This window comes from Polyodon spathula, chromosome 26 (genome assembly GCF_017654505.1).
Source record: "Polyodon spathula isolate WHYD16114869_AA chromosome 26, ASM1765450v1, whole genome shotgun sequence".
Lineage (NCBI taxonomy): Eukaryota > Metazoa > Chordata > Actinopteri > Acipenseriformes > Polyodontidae > Polyodon > Polyodon spathula.
In genome coordinates this window covers 2,197,098-2,224,361 of record NC_054559.1, presented here as the reverse complement: position 1 = coordinate 2,224,361, position 27,264 = coordinate 2,197,098, and the positions used below count along the sequence as shown (strand labels likewise).

General features: G+C 41.3%; 1 protein-coding gene across 3 annotated transcripts in view; it reads left to right on the top strand.

Annotated features, from left to right (window-relative positions):
• The first annotated feature begins 18,550 nt into the window (after positions 1-18,550).
• LOC121300861 (paired amphipathic helix protein Sin3b-like) overlaps positions 18,551-27,264 on the top strand; it is a 47,121-nt gene continuing 38,407 nt past the window's right edge. For all 3 annotated transcript variants that reach the window (XM_041229805.1, XM_041229804.1, XM_041229803.1), the window contains exons 1-2: positions 18,551-18,887; positions 26,080-26,186. In XM_041229805.1, the coding sequence (XP_041085739.1) occupies positions 18,786-18,887; positions 26,080-26,186 (209 nt within the window). In that variant the 5' untranslated portion in view covers positions 18,551-18,785. The remainder of the gene's footprint in view (positions 18,888-26,079; positions 26,187-27,264) is intronic.

Sequence of the window (27,264 nt, the reverse complement as noted above, 5' to 3'; positions counted from 1 at the left end):
ATATAAAACCTATTGGATGTTAGAATTTAAGAAAATTTCCATAATTATTATTGGGTTCACAAAATTATTGGCACTATATATATATATCTATATATATATATATATCTCAAACACACAGCACGGAGCATATTTCTTATGAAATTACTAAATCCAATTGAAAATTTGTGGTATGACTTGAAGATTGCTGTCCATCAATGCTCCCCAAGGAACTTGACAGAGCTTGAACAGTTTTGTAAAGAAAAATGGTCAAATATTACCAAATCTAGGTGTGCACAGCGGTAGGACCTATCCCAACAGACTCACAGCTGTAATTGCTACCAAAAGTGCTTCCACCAAGTATTAACTCGGGGGGGGGGGGGGGGGGGGGGGGGGATGGGGGGGGGGGGGGGGGGGGGGGCAGACATGAAATGCTAGCAGACATTCCGTCATGAATGCACTCAGTGTCCTCATTTTGCCAAAAAGCACCTGATGATCCTCAGAATTCTGGAACCTGGAACAATGTGGACAGGTGGAACTTTCTGGCCAAAGTGGGACCCGTTATGACTGGCAAAAACCAATCACTGCATTCCACAGTAAGAACCTCATACAACGGTCAAGCATGGTGGTGGTAGTGTCATGATTTGGGGATGCTTTGCTGCATCAGCACCTGGACGACTTGCCATCATTGAAGGAATCATGAATTCTGCTCTGTATCAAAGAATTCTACAGGAGAATGTCAGGCCATCCATCCATGAGCTGAAGCTGAAGCGCAGCTGGGTCATGCAGCAAGACAGTGATCCGAAACACACAAGCAAGTCTACATCAGAAAGGTTGAAGAACAAGAAATTTAAAGTTTTGGAATGACCTAGTCAAAGTCCACACCTAAACCCCATGGAGATGTTGTGGCAGGACCTGAAATGAGTAGTTTATGCTTGAAAACCCACAAATGTCACTGAGTTTAAGCATTTCTGAATGAAAGAGTGGGCCAGAATTCTTCCACAGCGCTGTAAGAGACTGATCAATAACTACAGGAAGCGTTTGGTTGCAGTTATTGTTGCTAAAGGTGGCGTAACCAGTTATTGAGTCTAAGGGGGCGATTACTTTTTTCACAAGGGGGCATTGGGTGTTACATAACTTTAATAAAAAAATGAAATAAGTATCAAAATGTCGTGTTATTTGTTTACTCAGGGTCCCATTTATCTAATATCAGATTTTGGTTGAAGACCTGATAACATTCGGCAGGCTGAACTTTGCAGAGAACAGAGACACCAGTACAATGGAAACAGAGGTAGCCCACTTCAACACGCGACTGCAAGCGTAGTGAGCACACAAAACATGAAGAAAACACATCAATGGTGAAAAAACACAAAGGACATGCAAATTTAACTATAACAGGGCAACCGCGCAGTACATTTAACACATAACAACACAGGTAGCACAGTTAAAATACTACGACTGTATTTGCAGTCTGCCCTGCAATGGATTCTGGGGTTTTAGTTTTAACGTAATTAGATGTAATACCTACGGTATTTAACCGTAAACATTACGCATGTTTTCTTTTTTTTTTTTTGTTCTTTTTTAAAAAAAAATTTGCTGTTTTTTTTTTTTTTTTTAAGAAATTTTCTCAATTAAAACACGAACAACAAAAAAAAAAAAAAACATAAATGGTGAGGGGACACAAAGGACATGCACATTTACAAATAATTGCGTGACACGTCATTTAACACACAAATAACACTGTTAAAACAGTACTATTTGCAATCTACCCCGCAATGGAGTCTAATATTTCAGTTTTAACATAATTAGATGTAATATCTGCAGTATTTAATTGTAAACTACACATCATTGTTTTTAAATAAATTTGATCCGTTAACAACGGAAAATATCCGTTTTAGTTTTTTAATTAAAAAAAAAAAAAGGAAACGTTCTGTAAAAGTAAACATATGTTCTTGTTTTTAGTATGAAGGTAATTTGCTGTTTCTTCGTGTAAATTGACATTATAAGAAAAGACATTTTACCTTCATTATTTACCCTATTTTTTAACGTTGAATTCACGGACATGTTTGACAGTGCGGGATAGTCCCACTTTTGGAATACTGGCCCAGTGTCCCCAGAACCTTAGGACTCTCATTTCGTTCGTTTTTTTCCCCACCAGAGTATCGTTGCACTGGTAACATAATATTGTACATTCACGCAGGTTGATATGTTTCTACCACATTTAACTTATTACAGTACAACACATGATATGACTAAAGAAGGTTGAATTGATCTAAGTAGCATTAAAAAGCGTCTGTACAGCGCCATGCAACTCTATTGTGTGGAATTGTTCTCTTCATCCATGATATTTGAGTGCAAACGACTTTGCTTTGTGTGTAGCAAGGCGACAATTGCGGAAATCAACGATGTTGTGTCAGTTACCTTGCCAAGTTCACAACCCAGTACACTGAAGTTTGTCATGGTTTGAACATGTGCATCAAAATATATATATATATATATATATAAAAAAACAGTACAAAAATAAAGAGGGCTGTAAAGGGCAAACGTATCTGGAAACATATTTTCTGTTGAAATAAGGCTACTTTCAGTTCACCACAGGTACCCTCTAAGAAACAAATGTTCGTGAATAATGTAGTCAGTTATGAACTAGTTATTTTCACTTTGTGGAATTCATATTGTTAAAAATTTTACAAGTTTCAGAACATTTTTATTTCTTTAAGTATAATGTTATGTTGTTTTTAGCAATAATGAAATATAATAGTTTCAGGTCTTCTGCCAATTTAATTTCTTTAAAACAAATATTTACATTGATAGTTGAGTACTGTATATGAGTGGGGGACGTCAGACCAGAAACAGGAACCAGAAATAAACGACAGAGGTGGAGTTTGGTGGAGCTGAGCGAATGGTCTCACTCAGCATTTAATAGTGCACAGACAGACAGAAAATAAAAGGTTGCAAGACAAACAAACAAAACACAGGACACGGCACTTTCGCCAAAACAAAAAGACAAACAAAACAGACTATACAGACAAAACACGGTGAGCAGATATTTTTAACTACTACTATTATTACTACTCTTATTATTACCTCCATCTCCACTCACCGAACACACAACACCGAGTGAAAACATGCTGCTTTTATGCAGCTGTACTGAGACTCGATTGCTAATCAATCATTCAATTGGAGTCGCGGTACAACTGCATGTGAATTAATAAAGTGCAATTCCTTGTGATCACATATTATTACTTTTTACTTGCACGTGAAGTGCGTTGCAATCCTTGTGCCTAAATACAAATATACATTTTAAACACTCGTGTTACACAGACCCATTTATATCCCGTGTACCAATGACTACACACCAACATTAACACACAACATACAACACAAAATACACACAGGGGCGGGGCACTTTGCCACAAAAGTGACAATAAATATTTCATTTGATCAGAAAGGAATGACTTAATCTTATTACAGTTTGATCCATGTCTCAGCCTGTACTGTTGACTCCAAAAAATAAGCTCCAGCGAAGATCAGCAAAGAAATTAGCCTTGGTAAAATGCGTTGTTATCTATTTTATTTAGATTTTTAGAAGACACTTTCTCATGATCATTGATTGGTACTGAAAAATGGAATAGACCGGACATGCCATCATGCAATTAACACATTTTTAACAGGTTCCTTTACGTTTGAAGCGATGTCCGTCAGTGTACAGCAACTTAAAGGATTTGCATAGGTGGTTTACTATTTACCAAACTTAATAACTACTTCAGAAGGAAATTCCTTTTTCTGCAATCAGGGCAGCTTCTAAACAAAACAGAAAAGCTCATTAGTGGGCTTCATTTATTGCACATTATTACTATTAAAAGATAGGATATTTAACACATTTCATCGCCTTCAATAGTAATGGTTTAACAGAAAAGTGGAAAGTGGCTGAAAAAAATCCTAGTAAAAAATATACAGAACAAATACTATGCCATATTAAATATTAAAAAATGTAATATTTTGAAAAAAAAAATTCTATGAAGTAACCATTCAATAAATATAAATATTGCTATATGTTATATTTTCATACAGGAAGGGCTGGTTTGTAGATTAAGAACATAAGAAAGTTTAGAAACGAGAGGAGGCCATTCGGCCTATCTTGCTTGTTTGGTTCTTAGTAGCTTATTGATCCCAGAATCTCATCAAGCAGCTTCTTGAAGGATCCCAGAGTGTCAGCTTCAACAACATTACTGGGGAGTTGGTTCCAGATCCTCATGATTCTCTGTAAAAAAAGTGCCTCCTATTTTCTGTTCTGAATGCCCCTTTGTCTAATCTCCATTTGTGACCCGTGGTCCTTGTTTCTTTTTTCAGGTCAAAAAAGTCCCTTGGGTTGACATTGTCAATACCTTTTAGAATTTTTAATGCTTGAATTAGGTCACCGCGTAGTCTTCTTTCTTTTTGTAGCGAAGTGACCAGAACTGAACACAATATTCAAGATGAGGTCTTACTAATGCATTGTACAGTTTTAACATTACTTCCCTTGATTTAAATTCAACACTTTTCAGTCTGCAGAGCCCACGTCTGCCTCGGGCTGTGTTTCTGCCACCCCCTCCTCGGCAATACAGGGTCCGGTACCAGTGTCGCCACCAGAGGCGGGTGGTGCCCGAGGCAGTTGTTCTTGCGGGGGCCCCTCCTCTGCCCCCTTGGCGACCCTACTGCGGCCGGCTCCTCGTGGTAGGCTCAAGGCCGGCCTCTGGGGCCTCCTGCGCGTCCGGGAGGGCTTCCGCCCCAAGGGTGCCGTCTGACCCTCCGGGATCCGTCCCTCCCTCCAGACTATAGCAGGGAGTCTCTTCCATGGGCTCCGCTTCCTGTGCGGAGCCCTGGTCCACCTTGGAAGATGGATTCTTTCCCCTCTCCGCGGAAGGGGGAAGCCCCCCCGGAGAGTCCCACCTCGAGGCCGGTCTTCGTGCATTTGTATAACATGATGGAAGGCGTGCGCCTTCCTTTTGCCCCTGCTGCTGCCGGAGTCAGTCACCTGCCCAGTTACGGAGGTGGGGACTTCACCCCCGGGGATGAGATGTTTAGTTTTTGGGTGGCTTTGCCACCATGCCTCGCAGGGGGTTCTGGCGAGGGAGTATCCGTTTCAGGAACTCCCCCTGACCCATCACCAGATGGTGTGGCAGTGGGCTTCATCGTGGCCTCCCCGGTGGACTTGGCTGCCACCACCTTCTTCTTCTTCCTCTGGGTGGCGGTGGACCACTCGGCAGCCTTCTCCCCCGGCATGCTTTCTGGAGGCGCGAAGGGTCCGGCTGCCTCGGGGGCCTCCTCCCCCTTCCCCCTCTTTGATGTTATTGGGAGGGGGGCAGGTGTTACTTTGCCCCCCTCTGTGGGCCTCCACTTTGTCCCCCCTCCGCCAGCTAGATGGTCACCTGGCGGCAGAAGGACAGCACGTGGTGGAGGGCCTGATCTTTGCAGCCCAGGGGGATGGGGTGGATGCCCGTCTTTAAATCCCCCAGGGCCTGCAAGTGGGGCCTGAACAGGTCGTCCCTCAAAAAAGGTGGGACGTTTGACAGGATGACCCTTGTGCCTAGGCCCTATATCCCTGCCACCGTGAGACCCCTCTCAATCGCTGTGTTCTGATTTTAGGAAGAATACTTCTTTCCCATACATTTTGGAGGCTGCCACGATGGCCGATGGCCCCACCCCCTTGGCCATGGCCTTCACAAAGCCCTCTATCGAGAGGGTGTCTCGGAGGATACACCTGACCCTGTGCCTCCTTGTGATATTTTTGAAGTGGACTGCAGCCTCCCCTGCAGCCACCTTTGCCCACTGTTTTGGGGCCAGTGGAGCCTGTGCACTTATTTATTTATTTATTTATTTTTCCCTGTTTTATTTATTTATTTCAAAACAAACAAACAAACACAAACACACAGACACACCCTATAGTGCAGGGGCACACAAAAAAACAAAAAACACAAAAGGTTTTTTTTTTTTTAATTATTTGTTTATTTTATTCGCCCCTCCACCCCCCAAAGGGAATAAAACCAAATAAAATGAAACAAGCAAAATCAAATAAATGCAGTGTCACAAAGATGGCTGCAGTGGGTGACGTCAGACCAGAAACAGGAATAAACGACAGAGAGAGGTGAAATGGTTTCGCTCAGCATTTAATAAGTGGACAGCCAGAAAATAACCTGTTGTAACAAACACAAAAACACAGGACATGGCACATTTGCCAAAACAAGAGAGACAAACAAAACGGACTAACACTAGACAAAACACCGTGAGCTGATATTTTAACTTTACATTCTTATTTTATTATTTATTACCTCTGTCTCCAATTCCGTTCTACACTCACCGAACAACAGGCAACCCCAGGCGATGCGGAGCAACAGGCAACCCTGGGCGATGCCAGGCAGGCATCCTTGGGCGAAATGAGGCAGGGAGTCAGGACAAGCTGGGGTGCGGGCGTTGACCCTCTTCTCGGCCACTGCGGCCGGGCGGTTCTTCCCTGTGCTTCCCTCAGCCGCCTCTGCAAGGGCTGCTGAGGACCGCCAGCATCTAGTCCTGGTCCTTCTGGTGCAAGGAGAGGCAGCTCCTGCTCCTCTCCCCGATGGTGATAGAGGCAGAGGCAGCTCCAGCTCCTCTTGTGAATGTGAGGGAAGTGATACCAGCAGGCATTCATTCTCTGCTGGTAGGGGGAGTGATACCGCAGGCATTCATCCTCTGCTGGTGGAAAGGGACCCAGCAGGCATTCACCCTCTGCTGGTGGAGGTGGCAGAGGCAGAGGCAGCTCCTGCTGCTCTGCTCCTGGCGGCGGAGGTGGGAGCGGTGTGTAGTCTACCCTTATTACAGGGGACTGGTGCGGCTCTCCCTCACTTGCAAGGGACTGGTGCGGCTCTCCCTCACTTGCAAGGGACGGGTGCGGCTCTCCCTCACTTGCAGGGTAAGGTGATGGAGGCAGAGGAAGAACCTGCTTCTCTCCCCCTACCGTCACCACCTAGAGAAGTGATACCAGCAGGCACTCACCCTCTGCTGGTGGAGATGGGAACAGCTCCCTCTCAGGCTTTGGATCCCCAAGGTCCCCCCGTCTGGGTGCTGTACTCTCGCGGTCCTCCCGCCTGGGAGCTGGAGACCCTGCTACCTGGGCTGCTGTTCTGTTTATAGCTGCCTCCAGGTAGCAGAGGACCAACTACTCACCTTCCTCCAGGGAGTTTGTGGTGTGTTCCCTCTCATATGCCTCCCACTGCTCCCTGTCCATCAGACACAGGACCCAGATGGCTATGAGCATGGACTGGGCCTCCAGCCCATCATTGTCCTGGATCCAGTCCCTCAGCCCGACGACGTCTTCGGACATCTTTTTTTTTTTTTCGTCTTTTCCTTTAAACAAGAAATTGCGGTTCCTGCTCTGGTCTGCGTCTAGGAGGAGCTGGTAATCCCACGATGACACCACGTGTCACAAAGACGGCTGCAGTGGGTGACGTCAGACCAGAAACAGGAAATAAACAACAGAGAGAGGTGGAGTTTGGTGGAGCTGAGCAAATGGTTTCGCTCATCATTTAATAAATGAACAGACAGCCAGAAAATAAACGGTTATAACAAACACAAAAACACAGGACAAGGCACATTCGCCAAAACAAGAGAGACAAACAAAACGGACTAACACTAGACAAAACACGGTGAGCAGATATTTTAACTTTACGTTATTATTTTATTATTTATTACCTCCGTCTCCAATCCCGTTCTCCACTCACCGAACACCCAACCCCGAGTGGGTGAAAACATGCAGCTTTTGCAGCTGTACCGTGACTCGATTGCTAATCAATCATTCAGTTGGACTCGCGGTACAACTGCACGTGAATTAATAAAGGGCAATTCCCCATGCTCACATATTATTATGTTTTACTTGCACGTGAAGTGCTGTGCAATCCTCGTGCCTAAATACAAATATACATTTTAAAAACTCGTGTTACATAGACCCGTTTATATCCCGTGCATCAATGACTATACACCAACATGAACACAAAACACAAAATACATACAGGGGTGGTCACTTTGCCGCAGCTGCTCAGGAAGAATCAAACTGTGCGTGTGTGACAGGCTGGCGAGTGGATAGAGGCCCAGTGACAGACTGCAGTTCAAGAAAATAATACTTTTATTATAAATAAACACAAAATAAAAGAGCACAAGGGCGAAAACAAAGATATTTACACAAATAACAAAACATAAAAGCAAAACTACAAAAATAAAGGTTTCCAGGCGGGCGATGCCTTCACTGGATTAGAAAATTCAAAAAACCACAAAACCAAAAACAGCGAGCACAACCATCTGCTTGCTTCATCAGCTCCCTCCTCTCCCTGATGGGAAGCTGAGACCTCCTTTTATGTCAGGTGGCTGGGTGCTGATTGATCGTTAATGACTCCAATCAACCCCAGCCACCTGAACACATTAAACCCAGGCAGGTAGGAGAATTTAACCCCATCCCTGCCAATCTATATAGGGCAGAGTTCTGCTCTGCCACACACCTCCCCCCAAGAATCCCATTATGTCCCTTGGGTGGGCTGTTTCGGTGGGCGGGGTTGATGTCGAAGCCCCCAAGCCTTCTTTGGTTGAGGGGGCCCTGGATTTCCAAGGAAGTAAGGAGATGCTGTCATGGGACCTGGACCCTCCAGCAGATGCAGCGTTAGCGGGCAGGCAGCACCCCTGGATAGTGTGGGCGTGGCCTCCTACGGTGTGAGTCCCCCTAGCAGTGTCAGACCCTCTGGTGGCGTCGGACCCTTTAATGGCGCTGGACCTTCCGGGGACGGTGGCCCGGCTCCCTCCGGTAGCGCTGGACCTTCCGGGGACGGCGGCCCGGCTCCCTCCGGTGGCGGAGGCGGGGACAGCGGCCCGGCTCCCTCCGGTGGCGGAGGCGGGGACGGCGGCCCGGCTCCCTCCGGTGGCGGAGGCGGGGACGGCGGCCTGGCTCCCTCTGGAACAGCAGGTGGGACCGGCAGACCCTCGGGAACAGCAGACGAGGACTGTGGTGACCTGGTAGTAGTCGTCCACATCGGTACAAACAACATTGGAAGAGACAGACCAAAATCCCTGCAAAACAAATTCAGAGAGCTAGGAAGGAAATTAAAAGAGAAAACCAAAACTGTGGTATTTTCTGGTATACTACCGGCACCTTGCAAAGGACCATATGGACAGCTGGAAATAATTAACCAAAATGCATGGTTGAAGACGTGTTGCACATGGAAGGCTTCACCTATCTTGATCATCGGACCACATTCTACAACGAGGACTATCTGTATAGACGGGATGGACTGCATTTAAATAACAAGGGAACCAGTCTACTTCGGAGAAAAGATCTTCGAGCAGGTTCAGAAGCATTTAAACTAGAAAGGAAGGGGGGAGAATCAACAAAAAAACAGAAGGGAGACCGCATCAAAACAAGAACAACAACTCAGGTAAGACAACCATTAAATGTATTTATCTAAATGCTAGAAGTATCAGAAACAAAATTCTAGAACTTGAAGCTACTGCACTAACAGGTAACTATGATGTGATAGGTGTTACAGAAACTTCGATGTCAGAATGATGGGGATGAATATAATATTTGTGGGTATACACTGTATAGGAAAGACAGGCAGGACAGAAGAGGAGGAGGGGTAGCGCTATACATAAGAAACAGTCTTGAAGCCCAGGTGTTAAACCTGGACAAAGAAAATAAAACCGAATCAATATGGGTCAGAATAACGGACAAAAATTCAAAGGGCATAATAATAGGAGCATGCTATAGACCGCCAGATTCAGACGGTGAGCAAAATAATCTGTTACACAACGACATTATAAATGCGTGTAGCAAAGGAGAAGCCATACTAATGGGGGATTTCAACTTCCCCCAAATAAAATGGGAAAACCCGGTGGGTAGCGTGAAGGATGAAATAAAAATGGCGGAAATGACAAATGACTGCTTCCTAACACAATTTGTCAAGGCACCGACTAGAGGGGAGGCATGTCTTGATTTAGTCTTTTCAAATAACGAAGATAGAATAACTAAAACAGAGGTCAGAGAACCACTGGCAAACTCAGACCACAACATGGTCTCATTTGAAGTGTTTTTTAAATCCCCAAAAGTAATGACTAAAGCTAAGGTTTACAATTTTAGAAAAGCAAACTATGAAGGTATGAAACAGAGACTAACAGAAGTAGATTGGAGTAAATTAGAGAAAACACCCACAGAAGAAGGATGGTTGTTCTTCAAAAATGTAGTACTAGAGGCGCAAAACAATTACATCCCTAAAGTAGACAAATCTAAATGTAAAACTAAATTGCCAAAATGGTTTAATAGATCAATTAAAAAAAATATTCAGTGAAAAAAGGCACTTTACAGAGCATTAAAAAAGGACCAAAAAGAAAGTACGCAGAAAGAGTACACAGAACTGCAAACGCAAGTCAAAAAGGAAGTTAGAAAGGCCAAGAGAGAAATAGAAATGAACATTGCTAAGGGAGCTAAAACCAATTCCAAAATGTTTTTCCAATACTACAACAGCAAGCGAACATTCAAAGAGGAGATTAAATGTTTAAGAGATACAAATGGCAAAATCGTAGATGAAGAAAAAAAAATAGCAAATATATTAAATGATTACTTTTCACAAGTTTTTACAAAGGAAGATACTGACAACATGCCCCACATGTCATCCAGTTCCTATCCAGTTTTAAATAACTTTAGCATAACTGAGGCAGAAGTGTTAAAGGGACTAGGAGCTCTTAAAATAAACAAATCCCCTGGGCCGGATGAGATCCTCCCAGTAGTACTCAAAGAAATGAAAGAAGTAATTTACAAACCGCTAACCAAGATCATGCAGCAGTCTCTTGACACAGGGGTGGTACCGACAGACTGGAAAATTGCAAACATAATACCGATCCACAAAAAGGGAAACAAAACTGAACCAGGTAACTACAGACCAGTAAGCCTGACTTCTATTATATGCAAACTTATGGAAACTATAATAAGATCCAAAATGGAAAATTACCTATATGGTAACAGGGTCCTGGGAGACAGTCAACATGGTTTTAGGAAAGGGAGATCGTGTCTAACTAACTTGCTTGATTTTTTTGAGGATGCAACATTGATAATGGATAATTGCAAAGCATATGACATGGTTTATTTAGATTTCCAGAAAGCTTTTGACAAAGTCCCGCACAAAAGATTAATTCTCAAACTGAAAGCAGTTGGGATTCAAGGAAACACATGTACATGGATTAGGGAGTGGTTAACATGTAGAAAACAGAAAGTACTGATTAGAGGAAAAACCTCAGAATGGAGTGTGGTAACCAGTGGTGTACCACAGGGATCAGTATTAGGTCCTCTGCTATTCCTAATCTACATTAATGATTTAGATTCTGGTATAGTAAGCAAACTTGTTAAATTTGCAGACGACACAAAAGTAGGAGGAGTGGCAAACACTGTTGCAGCAGCAAAGGTCATTCAAAATGATCTAGACAAGATTCAGAACTGGGCAGACACATGGCAAATGACATTTAATAGAGAAAAGTGTAAGGTACTGCACGCAGGAAATACAAATGTACATTATAAATATCATATGGGAGATACTGAAATTGGAGAAGGAATCTATGAAAAAGACCTAGGAGTTTTTGTTGACTCAGAAATGTCTTCATCTAGACAATGTGGGGAAGCTATAAAAAAGGCTAACAAGATGCTCGAATACATTGTGAAAAGTGTTGAATTTAAATCAAGGGAAGTAATGTTAAAACCGTACAATGCACTAGTAAGACCTCATCTTGAATATTGTGTGCAGTTCTGGTCACCTTGCTATAAAAAAAGATATTGCTGCTCTAGAAAGAGTGCAAAGAAGAGCGACCAGAATTATTCCAGGCTTAAAAGGCATGTATATGCAGACAGGCTAAAAGAATTGAATCTGTTCAGTCTTGAACAAAGAAGACTAAGTGGCGACCTAATTCAAGCATTCAAAATTCTAAAAGGTATTGACAGTGTCGACCCAAGGGACTTTTTCAGCCTGAAAAAAGAAACAAGGACCAGGGGTCACAAATGGAGTTTAGACAAAGGGGCATTCAGAACAGAAAATAGGGGGCACTTTTTTACAGAGAGAATTGTGAGGGTCTGGAATCAACTCCCCAGTAATGTTGTTGAAGCTGACACCCTGGGATACTTCAAGAAGCTGCTTGATGAGATTTTGGGATCAATAAGCTACTAACAACCAAACGAGCAAGATGGGCCGAATGGCCTCCTCTCATTTGTAAACTTTCTTATGTTCTTATGTTCAATCCGGTAGCGGCAGTTCCAGCTCCTCTGGCGGCAATGCTGCAGCCCCCCCACCACTGGCGGTGGGGGCTGTGGCCATTCTAGTGGCCTCTGAGGCAGGGCTGGTACCTGCCATAACGATCAGGTGCGCCTCTGCTGAGCTCCTCTCAGCATCACATGTAGAGGCTACTGTAGAGAATCAGCCTTCTCCCCTTCTGGCTCCTTGGTCCATGGCTCCTCCCCTCTGGGCTCTGGGAGCAGCAGGTCCTCCCTCTCTGGCTCTGGGGACAACGGGTCCTCCCTCTCTGGCTCTCGGGACAGAGGCTCCTCTCTCTCTGGCACTCGGGATGGCGGCTCCTCACTCTCTGGCTCTCGGGACAGCGGCTCCTCCCTCTCTGGCTCTCGGGACAGCGGCTCCTCCCTCTCTGGCGGCTCCTCCCTCTCTGGCTCTCGGGGGACGACAGCGGCTCCTCCCTCTCTGGCTCTCGGGACAGTGGCTCCTCCCTCTCTGGCTCTCGGGACAGTGGCTCCTCCCTCTCTGGCTCTCAGGACGGCGGCTCCTCCCTCTCTGGCTCTAGGGACGGCTGCTCCTCCCCCTCACACTGCGTGGGGCAGATAGCCACCGTGTGTCCATACGCCCCACAGCCGGGGCACAACTCTGCCGCGAGGCTCTTCAAAAAAACCTCCTAGCTGTCATCCCCGACCTCCTTCTGCTGTTGTGGTTTCTGTTGCCACTTTCTGCTCTTCTTTTCCATTTTTAAATGTTTTTTTTAATTTAATTTATCTTAAAAAAAAAATTGTCCCAAAAATTAAAAAAAAAAAAGAAAAACCCTGCAACCCTGCTCTGAGCCTCCTGGAGGCACTATATCTCACTCCTGACATCAAGTGTGACAAGCTGGCGAGTGGATAGAGGCCCAGTGACAGACTGCAGTTCAAAAAAATAATACTTTTATTATAAATAAACACAAAATATAAGAGCACAAGGGCAAAAACAAAGATATTTAAACACAAATAACAAAACATAAAAGCAAAACTACAAAAATAAAGGTTTCCAGGCTGGGCGATGCCTTCACTGGATTAGAAAATTCAAAAAATCACAAAACCAAAAACAGCAAGCACAACCATCTGCTTGCTTCCTCAGCTCCCTCCTCTCCCTAATGAGAAGCTGAGGCCTCCTTTTATGTCAGGTGGCTGTGTGCTGATTGATCGTTAATTACTCCAATCAATCCCAGCCACCTGAACACAATAAACCCAGGCAGGTAGCGGAATTTAACCCCATCCCTGCCAATCTATATAGGGTCTGCCACAGCGTGCTAGAGTGGAGATGTGCTGCGAGTAGGAGAGGCAGGGGTCCAGGGTTACTCCGAGGTTCTTGGTTGAGGAGGAGGGAGAGAATGTGATAGATTCTAGAGGAATGGAGAGAGAGAGAGAGAGATCAGAGGAGGGGGAAGATGAGGAGGGGGAAGAAAAGGAGGCATCCAGGAGATAGTAGACAGACTAGTAGAGATATGGGAGGGGGTGGGGGGGTGGAGATCTGAGCATCATCAGCATAGAAATGGTATGAGGAACCATACGATGCAATGAAAGCACATTGCAGTGCTAATTTAGTGTGGAAAACTTTTATAATTACAGCATAAGAAACATAAAAGTCCTCACTGCAGTTAATGTAATTTCATGAAAAGTCTCCTTCAATATTAAGGTCACTCCTGGATTCAGTATTAAGACCATCACATGCCCCATTGACTTTCATCATATTTTAGCTAGAACATTTAAATATGGTTATAATAAGCCCAGGGCCTTGGACACAAGAGTGCTGTACTGTGGAAAGCCACTCTCCACCTCTGTGATGAAGATTGGCACAGCTTTTCTGCAAAAAATGTAATTAATATAAATTAAGCAAACAGTATGTACATTTGTTTACAAATAGATATCAATTTCAACTGTAAAAATGTCTCAAGCTTTTTGCCAACATTTGAATTATAAGACTACTATTCTATATTTACAAACAGAATGATGGCACAGCAATAGGCTCAAAATGAGGTATGTATTTTGCAAGCATGTACAGTGCCGAGAAAAAGTTTGTGAACCACAATGACAATTATCCACAGTTTTACCATGATAGCCTTCTTTAATCAAAACCAGTATTTTCTTAAATATCGAATAGGGTTTATATTAACCAATTTCATGTTATTTGAAACAAAATGATGTATGAATTAGACAAACAATGAGTAATTAAGATTTAGGGTATGTGAAAAAGTAAGTAAACCCCTGGTTTTATCTGCTCAATTAAGGGGATAATTAGAATCAGGTGTTTAAATAATTAGGTAGATCTTCAGGGATGAGTTTGGGAGGCCCCACTCTATATAAAGATCAGAAACTTTGTGAGTTTGGTCTTCACCATACAAGTGTGTGGAAACACATCAAATCACAATCAAAAGAAATCTCTGAGGACCTCAGAAAAACAGTTATTGAAGCTCATCAGTCTAGAAAGGGTTACAAAACCATTTCTAAGGATTTGGGGCTACACTAATTCATTGTCAGACACATAGTCTACAAATGGAGAACGTTCAAGACCACAGTCACTCTACCCAGAAGTGGTCGTCCTACCAAAATCCTCCAAGAACAAACCGTAAAATCATCAAGGAAGTCACAAAGAACCTCAGAGTAACATCCAAGGATCTGCAGGCCTCTCTCGTCTTTGCTAATGTGAGTGTTCATGACTCAACTATCAGAAAAGGACTGAACAAGAACTGAACTGCTCTCTAAAAAGAACATTGCTGCCCATCTGAAGTTCGCCAAAGAGCACATAGATGATCCACAAGAATTCTGGAACAATGTTCTCTTAATGAGAAATGTTATGTTTGGCGAAAACCAAACACAGCGTTCGAACAGAAGAACCTTTGGGGCTGCTTTGCTGCCTCAGGACCTGGACGGCTTGCCATCATTGACAAAACTATGAATTCTGCATTGTAGCAGAAGATTCTAGAGGAGAATGTCAGCGCTTCCGTCCGTGAGCTGAAGCTGAAACGAAAGTGGGTCAAGCAGCAAGACAATGATCCTGTGTCATGTTTTTGTGTCATTTGTTTAATCAGGTTATTTTTGTCTATTATTAGGATTTAAATTAATAACATTTTAGGTTTGAAATACGTGAAATGTGTGAAAATTCTACGGGGTTCACAAACTTTTTCTCGGCACTGTATATGGGCAAATGGGAGGAAATGTTACTGAGTAAACTAGACTAGAAACCATTAGAATACATCAGATATGTAGATGACTGTAGCAGGGCGGTACGAAAGCCCTCCTGTTTGAATGTATTTTTTAGAACAGGGTCTCACCCTCCACCTGTGTTATTTTGTATTGATGTATTGATTTATTTATTGTATTTGTTATTATTTGTGACCTTGAAAACTGTGGTTATTGTTTTTGTATTTATTTAGTATAATAATTGTATATGACGGTGTGTTGTTTATTTGTGTATATTTTGAATATAAATGATGGCAAAGCGCCATGTGTTTTGTTTTGTTGAGGTTAGTAAACTCGTCCTCTGCCAGGAATGATTAAAAACCATGTACAGAAGGTGGCCATCTCTCGAATTAATTGATTAATTTGTTGCTAAATCGAGAGATGGTCACCTGTATAAAAAGCCTGCAGCTCTCCATGTTCGTGGTGGGTGTTCAGAAGTGGAGAACGGGAGGGAGGAGAGAGAAAACTAAAACTAAAAGCAAAACTGAAACTTAAAGGATCCATAAAGGCTACTGCCCAGCCGGACCTTAAGTGTTATTATTGTGTTTGTGATTTGTTTTTGTTCATCTTATTGTTTTGCTCTGTGATGTTGTTTTTGTTCAAATATTTTATTTATTTTTGTTGAAATAAAACGGTGCACCACACATCTTTGAATCCGTGTTTTCAGTTCCCGCTTCTGGCCTGATGTCACCGCTCAGCCATAGCCTGCCACACGTGGTGTTAGAGCGGGATCAACTTACAGCCTCCGACTCAGGCCAGAGAGAAGTTGCTGCAGTATTTTTTATTTTTTTTTAATTAACTGTTTGGAGCAAGGAGGATGGGAAAGAAGCAGTGGCAGAAGCAGCACCAGAGAGGGGCTGGTCGCAAGCCCCACTGCATCTCTGATAAGGTGGACATCTGCATGACCTGCTTGAGTGGGGAGGAGTGGTGTTTTAAAGTTGGCGAGGTCGGGCATGTGTCTTCCGACTACTACTACCCTCCACCTCAGGAAGAGGAAGTGGAACCAGAGCCACAGCCACAAGAGGAGGTTAGCTGGGAAGCCCTCCTCCAGAGCATGGGTGTGTGATATTGTTGCTGCATCTGTGGGGCGTGGGGGCATTTCCCAGTCAACTACCCCCTCTCATCAGAGGAACGCCTGCTGTGACCACCCCCACTGCAGCCAGAAGGGGAGGAGCCACTGCCACCTTTGCCATCAAGAGGAGAGGAGCAGGAGCTGCCTCTGGCTCCACCACCATCAGGAGGAGAGGAGCAGGAGCTACCTCTGCATCCACCACCATCACTGGGGGAAGTGGGGCTCCTGCTCTCACCTTCATGGCCAGGGCTCCCCTCCCATCATCGCCATTGCCCGGGGATGCCAAATCCGCTTCTCCTGGGGGCGCTGCCAATCCTGCATTGCAGCAGGAAGTACTGTGGCCGGAGCCCCGCAAAGGGGAGCTGCCGGCCATGAAGAAGGGGAGGAGGTCAGGAGACCAGCTCCCCCTGCAGCATTTTCGCTGCCGAGAATAGTGGCCTGGGCCCCAGAAGAGGGAGCTGCCGGACACAAAGAAGGGCTGAAGGTGAGGAGACTGAGGAGGGCTGAAGGTGAGGTCAAAATCTGCAGTTGAATTCTTAGACACCTTGGTTAAACTTGATCAAGAATCTTTTAAAACAGATCTTTACTCAAAACCCATTGATATGCATCAGTACCTACATGTCATCTGCACATCCTATCCATACTAAAAGAGCAATTCCTAAAGGACTGGGTATGAGGGTAAAAAGAATCTGTTCTGATGAATATGACTATAAAAAACAGAGAAAGAAAGTAAAAATAAATCTTAGGAAAAGAGGATATAAAAAATGATTGACAATAACAGGAATGAACTAATTGATAATAAGAAATGGGAAGACAGGGTTAAGAGAGTACCATTAAAAATGTCATAGTCTAAATTATTACCCAACATTTCAAAAAGTGTTTGGAAGCATTTACGTATACTTCATATTTTTGAAAAAAAAAAAAAAAAAAAAAAAAAAAAGATATTGCCGAAAGAACTGATTTTAACTTTTAGAAGGGATTCAAATTTGGCTGACATTTAGTACTCAGTAAACACAAAGGGGTGACAGATACATTAAGAGACATTGAAATCTGTACAAGCACATGTACAGAAATGTATTGGTAAAGATAAAAATGAAATTGCAAATAAAGAACATAAACATTCAGTCAATAAAATGTAAAACACTAAAATGTGTAGAATATATAAATATTCAAATATAAAAGAATTAGAACCACCTATCAAAAGGATTTAAAAAAGTAAATGAACCAAAAGTTCTGCACTTTACAAGGGGCAGGCACGCCATGGATGACCTAAAGTTCGTGATTTTAGAAAAAATAAAGTGCGATAATGTACAGTATCGAAGAATAAAAGAAAATACATTGAGTAGATACCACGATGCCTGAAGGTTTAAATCGAAAGGAACAGCAGATCGTTACATTACAAAGACATTAGATTTAAAGAGAAATAAATGTGTGGTTATCATGGCATCAAAAGCCTTTAAGTACCTCCGCTGTTTGTTTTCAAACGCTTTCCCTTGACAAAGGCATGTTAAACCAACCGGAACGTTTGGAAGTTGGCTCTTTGAGCAAAATGAATTAGTTAAGTAAGAAATCTTTGTAAATAATACCATTATTTTCATTAGATATTTATTATAATAACTAATAAATCTCAGCAATACGTGTTTCGTTCTATATTATTATTCACAGTACCTACCATGCCCTTGTCAGCCCGTTAGTTTTTTTGTGTACATACAGCACACAATGACCTCCCCTTTTCCGGGCCCCTTACTCACTGAAACAAATACTACATTTAACTGAATAGGATCCTAGTTTGTGTTTTTAGCCTGCATGTTATTGAAGACACAACGCACTGAATGTAATGCTTTGATATATCTGCCAACAAGCTTACTGGCTTGTCGTTCCTGTATCATTTTGCGGACAATAAGACAAAAGACTACAGGACTTGCAGTTCCGTGGGGAACTTCAGAGTGACCAGACATGCGCAGTACGGGGACAGTAGAGGAATGTAACACTGTGCGCCTGCGCACTCAGCTTTTCGGACGGGAAGCGGTTAGTGACCAGCGCTGCATAGCTGCCGCTGAATTTAAAGAGACATACATAATTTTCATTAACTAATTTTAGCGCTCAAACGCACACCCGCGCCTTCATTGTCTTAAAGTTTTATAACGGGAGTTATGTATATAGAGACATTTATTAAATATAGCTTTTTAAGTTAAGTGTCGTGGCTGATCCGAGTCCAAGATTTCGTATGATTTAGGGACAATGGCGAAAATTCAAGCTAATCTACAGCAAATAAGCCAACTCCAGGAGCAGGCCTACGTGGTACAAAAACAAGTGCAACAGCAACACTTCCAAAAACTGAAGGTAAGAAAGAGCAGCGTTTCATGTTTAAGACTATCACTGTCGTATATATAGCATGCCGAGTAATGCCCATGAAGCGCAACGACACCCACTCGAATTGTGTAGTACGACTACTAGTACAATAATTACGACAGTTTGATTTGTAGACAAAGAATATGCTGTTCACAAAACTAGTCAGGTTGTGTGTAGTTTTTGTAATGTAATTCTATTCACACAAGTACAGTAATAACGTGCTACAAAATATGGAGTGAAGTTACTGCGCGGTTCTACAGCAGACTGTATCGTGTGTGTTTCACTTCCTCGGAGTCTGCACAAAGGCTGATGTCTCTGTATTTCTTGCGCAGTGAATAGTGTACACAGACAGTACAGTAACATACTGTTTTCTTTTAATTACATCGTTTGTTTACAAGCTATATTAAATGTCATTCTTGTTTAAGTAGTATCAGAGTATTATTTTATTTATTGCTATTCTATTGGAGATTGTTCTTTACCAAAAATTAAAAAAAATGTATCAGTTTCTCTTCGGTCGAAAACGAGTGCCCGCTTGTGACTGCAGAACATTAACATTGTGTACCCGTCAGAAAAAAAAAGTTCAGAGTTGTAACGAGCTTATATTACAGACTAGTCGTACTACAGTACTCGTAGTGGAGCCGCGACTGTCTTATCTCAGGGACTACGAAAAACTGTGACCTGAATACAGATTGTAATATTTTGAGCTATTTATAGGACCAGGCTTCATAACCGCTAAAGAAATGTCTTGTTAACATGGACGTAGGCGATGGTCACAGTACACCTTCTCTTAACACTTAAACATACAGACTTTGCAACAATAATAAACATATGGACGCATCATAGATGTTTTGAACACTTAATTCGAGTATGTTGAATTGTTATGTTTTGGTTTACGTTTACATACTAATGTTGCTGTTATTACGGTATGTGATCAATAACTGGCTTTATGAGGGTATCGACAAAGCTATTTAAAAAGGACATTATGTTTGCCTTCCACAACATGCTAGATGAACATTTTTAAAATAACTAGATTCTATTCTTTCAGTAAGATCCCCATATAGTGAGGGCCAGTTTATTTCATATTAAGTATTTCTTTTTCATATACAGATATAATTAAGGAGACCATATAGCTCCATGTTCAGCGGGACAGTTCAGGCTTTTCAAAGAATGCATTGGGTTGTGAGTTGAAAAGCCTGAACTGCCCCAAACTGTTCTGCTGAAAACAGCGCCATATGGGCACCGTAAGCATAATTAAATGCTGTATACATACAGTCTTATATATAATACATACTGCAGTGATTCATAAAACAATGATGAAGGGCTCTTAAAATGGGTTTTCTTATTGGTTCCAGATATTCCCAATAAGATTAAACGTGACTAACAGTCTAAGTGTGCCTACTGTCCCAGCCACTGTTGCCAAAATGAGTCTGCTTGGAATTCAGCATTGAAAGAGCGTTGTACTTTCCCTCTTGTCTTATATACTGTCTTTCAGCGACTGCTATAAAGTAGTCACATCACATGTAGTGTTCTAATACAGCTGTGGCTGGTTTCACCAGACTAGCACTCGTCCTCATAACCCTATACGGAAAGTAAGATTAACTCCACTCTGGGTTTGTGAAACTGGCCGGTTGAGTTTTAAACATTCAGTATAAACAGACTTGCTCCTTTTCAATGGTAAACAAATAACATGCTTCAATTAATCCAGAGGCACATTTAAATACCGCAGCTCTTTAAATTACAAGCACATCTGTCAAACTTCAGTTTCAAGTTCAGGACTTTTGATTGATAAAGTAAAACACTCAACCAATATCTTGCTGCTTTATTTACCTTTCCGTTCAATGTAGAATAGAGTGGCATTTTTATATTGCAAAGGCAAATGTCATGCTGCCGTATTCTAAAATATTAAACAAAGGTTTAAATGTTAAAAAAATAGCTGGAAAACAAAATTTGAGCCATGTTACAGTAAAAGAAATCTCCTGGGGTAAAATGGATCCTGTTAAAGGAAGGGGAGGCACGAATACAAGCATAGTCATTTCACCACAAGCAGTTCTTAGTAGAATATTCAATGTTTATCTCAGCACTGCAATTTTATGGTAAATTTTGTTTAAGTAACAATAAACGTAACTGTCATAATCTTGCGTTGTTAGACAGCAGTTTGTGAACGGTCAATAAAATTGAATCTCTGATATTTAATATTTTTATGAACTAGGTTTGTTTTTTAATACACACACAATATATTAATAACTCACCTTTGTTTTAACAACTACCAATAGAAATGGGTTAAATAGGCAATAAAAAAGGATTTCGGGGGGAAAAGCATTTCATTTTGAAAATCAGTAGCTGTACATTTTAGATTCCACAAAGACAGTGTATCTTTCAGATTTTCAGAAATTAGTCACAATTTCTGTATGCACGTAACTCTTACTATAGGTGCAGTCAGCAGCCAATTTTCTCATTTTGGACTGATTACAGAAAAAATAATATGTAGTCTCTTCACAAAAGCTTGTCAATTCAACTGCTGAAAACATGCATGTGCATATTGTACTACATCGTGTAATGTAATTCATGTTATGCCACTCATGTGGCTGCATTGCTGTGAGTTATTTGTATGTCATCTCATGTTATACCACTCTATCGTGTGGCTGCATTGCCATGAACTATTTGTTTGTAATCTCACGGAAAGTTAGTGACAGGATCTTCTTTTTCAGATACATTCTATTGCTCAGCAGACTGCGTGTCTGTTACTACCAACACTGTGTACAAAAAGCTGACATGCCCATAATACACATTTTAAGATGTAAACTTAAAAGTAAAAAGTGAACATAAATATTGTCATTTAGAGCATTTATTTGCAGAAAATGACAACTGGTCAAAATAACAAAAAAGATGCAGTGTCGTCAGACCTCGAATAATGCAAAGAAAATAAGTTCATATTCATTTTTAAACAACACAATACTAATGTTTTAACTTAGGAAGAGTTCAGAAATCAATATTTGGTGGAATAACCCTGATTTTCAAGCACAGCTTTCATGCATCTAGGCATGCTCTCCACCAGTCTTTCACATTGATGTTGGGTGACTTTATGCCACTCCTGGCGCAAAAATTCAAGCAGCTCGGCTTTGTTTGATCGCTTGTGACCGTCCATCTTCCTCCTGTTGGGCAAAGCTGAAAATTTGACTCATCTGGGGGTGCTTCAGCAAAGCTGGAATCGGGCAGATTTGGCTTTGGAAGGGCGCATGAATCAAGCCAGTACAAGGTTGTCCTGGAAGAAAACTTGCTTCCTTCTGCTCTGACAATGTTCCCCAACTCTGAGGATTGTTTTTTCCAGCAGGGCAATGCTCCATGCCACACAGCCAGGTCAATCAAGGCGTGGATGGAGGACCACCAGATCAAGACCCTGTCATGGCCAGCCCAATCTCCAAACCTGAACCTCATTGAAAACCTCTTGAATGTGATCAAGAGGAAGATGGATGGTCACAAGCCATCAAACAAAGCCGAGCTGCATGATTTTTTGCGCCAGGAGTGGCATAAAGTCACCCAACATCAATGTGAAAGACTGGTGGAGAGCATGCCAAGACGCATGAAAGCTGTGCTTGAAAATCAGGGTTATTCCACCAAATATTGATTTCTGAACTCTTCCTAAGTTAAAACATTAGTATTGTGTTGTTTAAAAATGAATATGAACTTATTTTCTTTGCATTATTCGAGGTCTGACAACACCATCTTTTTTGTTATTTTGACCAGTTGTTATTTTCTGCAAATAAATGCTCTAAATGACAATATTTTTATTTGGAATTTGGGAGAAATGTTGTCAGTAGTTTATAGAATAAAACAAAAATGTTCATTTTACCCAAACACATACCTATAAATAGTAAAACCAGAGAAACTGATAATTTTGCAGTGGTCTCAATTTTTTCCAGAGCTGTATAATATATATATATATATATATATATATATATATATATATATATATATATATATATATATATATATATATAGTTAACTTGCTTCTCACCACCACACAGGCTCACACGGGTTATTTTCCCTTCAAAGTAGACCCAGGACACAGAAATTGAATTTTTGTTAGCGCTGACGCGCACTTTTTAACAAACAAACACCTAGCTCCTTCCTGGAGCACTAACTATACAGTCAGGATTCCCCTAACTAATACCCCGGACATCTAAGCTGTTTACCGGTACCTGAAACACAATAACCACCCAGTTGAACACGGTACCTAACTCTGGTTGCTCGGAACCAGAGCACACTTTCTGTTCTTTTCTCTCACCAGCACTGAACAAACTGGCTGCCTTCCTCAAATACCCTGCACGTGGCTCTAATTTACAATTACCACCAGGTGCAGGGGATTACTAAACAATAAAACAATTAAACAATTAGACCAATAACACCCCAATGTGCATTCTCACATTTTTTTTAGCAGTGAAGGATTTTAACCCCCTCCTCTCTCTCTCTCTCTCTCTCTCTCTCTCTCTCTCTCTCTCTCTCTCTCTCTCTCTCTCTCTCTCTCTCTCTCTCTCTATATATATATATATATATATATATATATATATATATATATATATATATATATATATATATATTGTGAAAAGTGTTGAATTCAAATCAGTGGAAGTAATGTTAAAACTTTACAATGTATTAGTAAGACATCATCTAGAATATTGTGAATCTGTTCAATCTTGATGAAGCATTCAAAATTCTAAAAGGCATCGACAATGTTGACCCTAGGGACTTTTTCGACCTGAAAAGAGAAACAAGGACCTGGGGACACAAATGGAGATTAAATCAAGGGGCATTCAGAACAGAAAATAGGAGGCACTTTTTTACACAGAGAATTGTGAGGGTCTTGAACCAACTCCCCTGTAGTGTTGTTGAAGTTGACACCCTGGGATCCTTGAAGAAGCTGCTTGATGAGACTTTTGGATCAATAAGCTGCTAACAACCAAACGAGCAAGATGGGCCGAATGGCCTCCTCTCGTTTGTAAACTTTCTTAATAAACCAGTCAGTGTTCCTCAAGACACTCTTGCGATGACAAGTCAGTTTTGATAAGATTGAATAAACCATTTGAATTTAAGTTTGATGATGAGTTTATCAGGTTACAAAACAGTACTGTGTCCGTTGTGAACAAATCGCCAGCGGTGCCAAGAAGATGTTCTTTTAAGCGAAATTCCTGTTCCTTTAGGCGGAGCATTTACAATGGGAAACTACTTAGGGGAAGTATTCTTTTAGGAGGTGTTCCTATCCGCGGAGACGACTGTACCAGTATGTAATGAAATTAAAAATGAAAAAATAGAGTAAATATGACCAATGTATTAGTTTAAATGTATTTACTTAGTAACTAGTAAGCCTATACAATCACTAGTAATTGAAAACACTGTTAAGGCTACCGGTGTGGTGTTATTTTGTGGTATGCGTTAAAAAGTGGTACACCGTTTACTGCGCAAATGATTTTAGATCAGAAAACAAGGAAACGCCCATCTGACGGGGGTACTAAGTTTTTATGTGACTTGAACTGCGAACAAAGTGCGTTATCTTAAACTTGTAAACGTATACCATTTTGTCTTGTTCGTAGTGATTTGTGCAGTAGTCAATCGCAGCATTGACAGCGTACCATTTTTTGGCGTTACACCGGTTAAGTTTTGATACGCTTACCAGATTCTGATGAGGTAAAACTTTCTGGCCCGACACCGGTAAATCTGCATCAGGTTCTGCTGCTCTGTACTGACAGAATATAAGAACATAAGAACATCAGAACATAAGAAAGTTTACAAACGAGAGGAGGCCATTCGGCCCATCTTGCTCGTTTGGTTGTTAGTAGCTTATTGATCCCAAAATCTCATCAAGCAGCTTCTTGAAGGATCCCAGGGTGTCAGCTTCAACAACATTACTGGGGAGTTGATTCCAGACCCTCACAATTCTCTTTGTAAAAAAGTGTCTCCTATTTTCTGTTCTGAATGCCCCTTTTTCTAAACTCCATTTGACTGTCTTCACTGCAGTGATGTCATTTGCCACATTACAATTAAAAAAATACTGCATTTAAAATAGTCCTTCGCAAACTAACTAACTATTGCAGCAGCACGTGTTTAAAACACACACACACACACACGCGTGCGCGCACACACACACACACACACACACACACACACACACACATGATGTTCTTATTGAGGGAATGTCTTGAACAAACTTGAGATATGGTGTTTCTGTCTTCGGTGTTCAGAGCTGGAAGGCTGACTAACTCGCCCAAGGGCTCGTGTCCGCACTTGACAGAAATACCGTTAGTCATAGTTTATCAGATGTCATGAAAGCTCCTAATGCAACTGAATGTGCACATACTACTAATATGATATACCTGGGGCTTCTGTTTTTCAGTTTTTATTAATTTCTTTTTTTGTGCTTATTTTTTAACTATTTGAGGTTTCTGTAAATCTTTTTTTTTATTTTTTTATATACTATATGAAATGATTGTTTTTGGTTACTTCACATGATTCTTGGGCGTTTTTATTCTCTGTCGCAATATGTATAGTAACTCAACATTACACTTCAGTTGTACCTTCTTTCCTTTGCTGTCTTCCACAACAAAATCGTTATGGTCACAGGCACATTCTTCTGTGGTTTTTGTGTGTAGGCATTTTATTACATTTGGCCACAATTTGCAGTTCTGTTTTAAACTCCATGAGTGTGTAAGTCAACATGGAACTGCAACATAGCTTTGTCTCGCGAGCAAGAACAATGCTCCATATTACATTGTGCTGTCGCTCTGATTGAAATGAGGGAGACGTTTTTTGGACATTTATTTTTTCTTCACGTGAACGCTCTCGTGTGAATGTTGAGAAATGGATTGCACAGTTTATTTATGATGTGTGATTAAAAATGTCAAGAGTCGGCAGTATGTTTCTTTAAAAAATATAACCCTGTGATACGAACAACACAGGAAACAGCAGGTACTGTGATGTGGCTCTAGAAAACACTGCTGGGTCTTCTGTAACACTTAAAATTGTTCATCTTGTTTTGTTATTTTTTTCCGCCTTTGCTTCAGCGATGGGCAATGTGATCATTGTGTTTGTCAGCTCGCAAGACATTTCAAGCAATGTTCGAGTACTGGAATGTTGCCATGGCTCTTCTGTTTCTGTATTGCTTTATAGTTCATGTATTTCTGTTATTCAGGTGGAAGATGCTTTGTCCTATCTGGACCAGGTTAAAATCAGATTTGGAAATGATCCTGGGATATACAATAAGTTTCTTGACATAATGAAAGAGTTCAAGTCACAGAGGTATGTATTAAGCAGTCTATTATCTTTGAAGTGTTCTCCTGTTATATTTAGTGATGAGTGGCCAAAAAACATACTTAAAACTTAGTGATTGTAGCTAACACATTAGCTAACACATTCATTCCATGCATCGTGCCTGTTGTGTAATTCCATCTAAATGCAATTTTGAAAGAAACAATATTTAGTACTACACTAGGTTAAATACATCTCTGATTGCAAGCCATGCTTTCAGATTTTGCTGCACGTCCTTGGTCACCTGGAGATTGAAATCGACCACTTTAATAATCAATCAGTCAGTCTTTATTTCTTATATAGTGTCTTTCATGATAAATCCCCTCAAAGTGCTTTATAGATAAAAATAATAATACACAAAACAATTTTGAGAAGTAGTGTAAGATAAGATGATAAAATACCCCTTTAATAGATTCAAGCATGTCATTAACCAACCAACTGCTCCCGTATTGACTGGTGAAATGACCCAGCAAGTACAAGTGTAATAGACTGAGAATAAGTCATGGAAACTGACACATTTCTTTAACCTAATGTAGTGCCAGATATTTTAGAATGGAATGCATGTTTATCAGTGCAGTGTTCATTTATGTATTTGAGGCCTATATAGCGAATGGAAGTGTAACAGTCTACCTCAGAAAGGACTTTCCACTCGGCTGTCGGTTTTATCAGAATATTAATATAGTTTTGTTATAAATTGCTAATAGACAAAAATATTTTATACCAATTTGTATGCAAGTGAACTAAAACCACGTTCTTAACTCGTGCATTATTATTCTTATTTAGATTAAATTTGTAATCTGATTTCTGTGCCAGCCATCACATCCTGGTGATTTTAAACTCTGAAGGTTAAGCACCCTTGTAGCTGCAATATAGCTCTCAGAAACATGTCTAATATACAAGTACAGTGGGCACACCAGAGTGTAACCATTAAACTGTCCCCCTGCATCACTCTGCCCCAGTGGATAAATGAAATACTACATTTGTATCTTTATATCCACTAGGGGCATAGTGCAGCAGGAGGACAGATTGACCCTTTGCAGTCCATTTATTCAGCACTTGTCAGGCACGT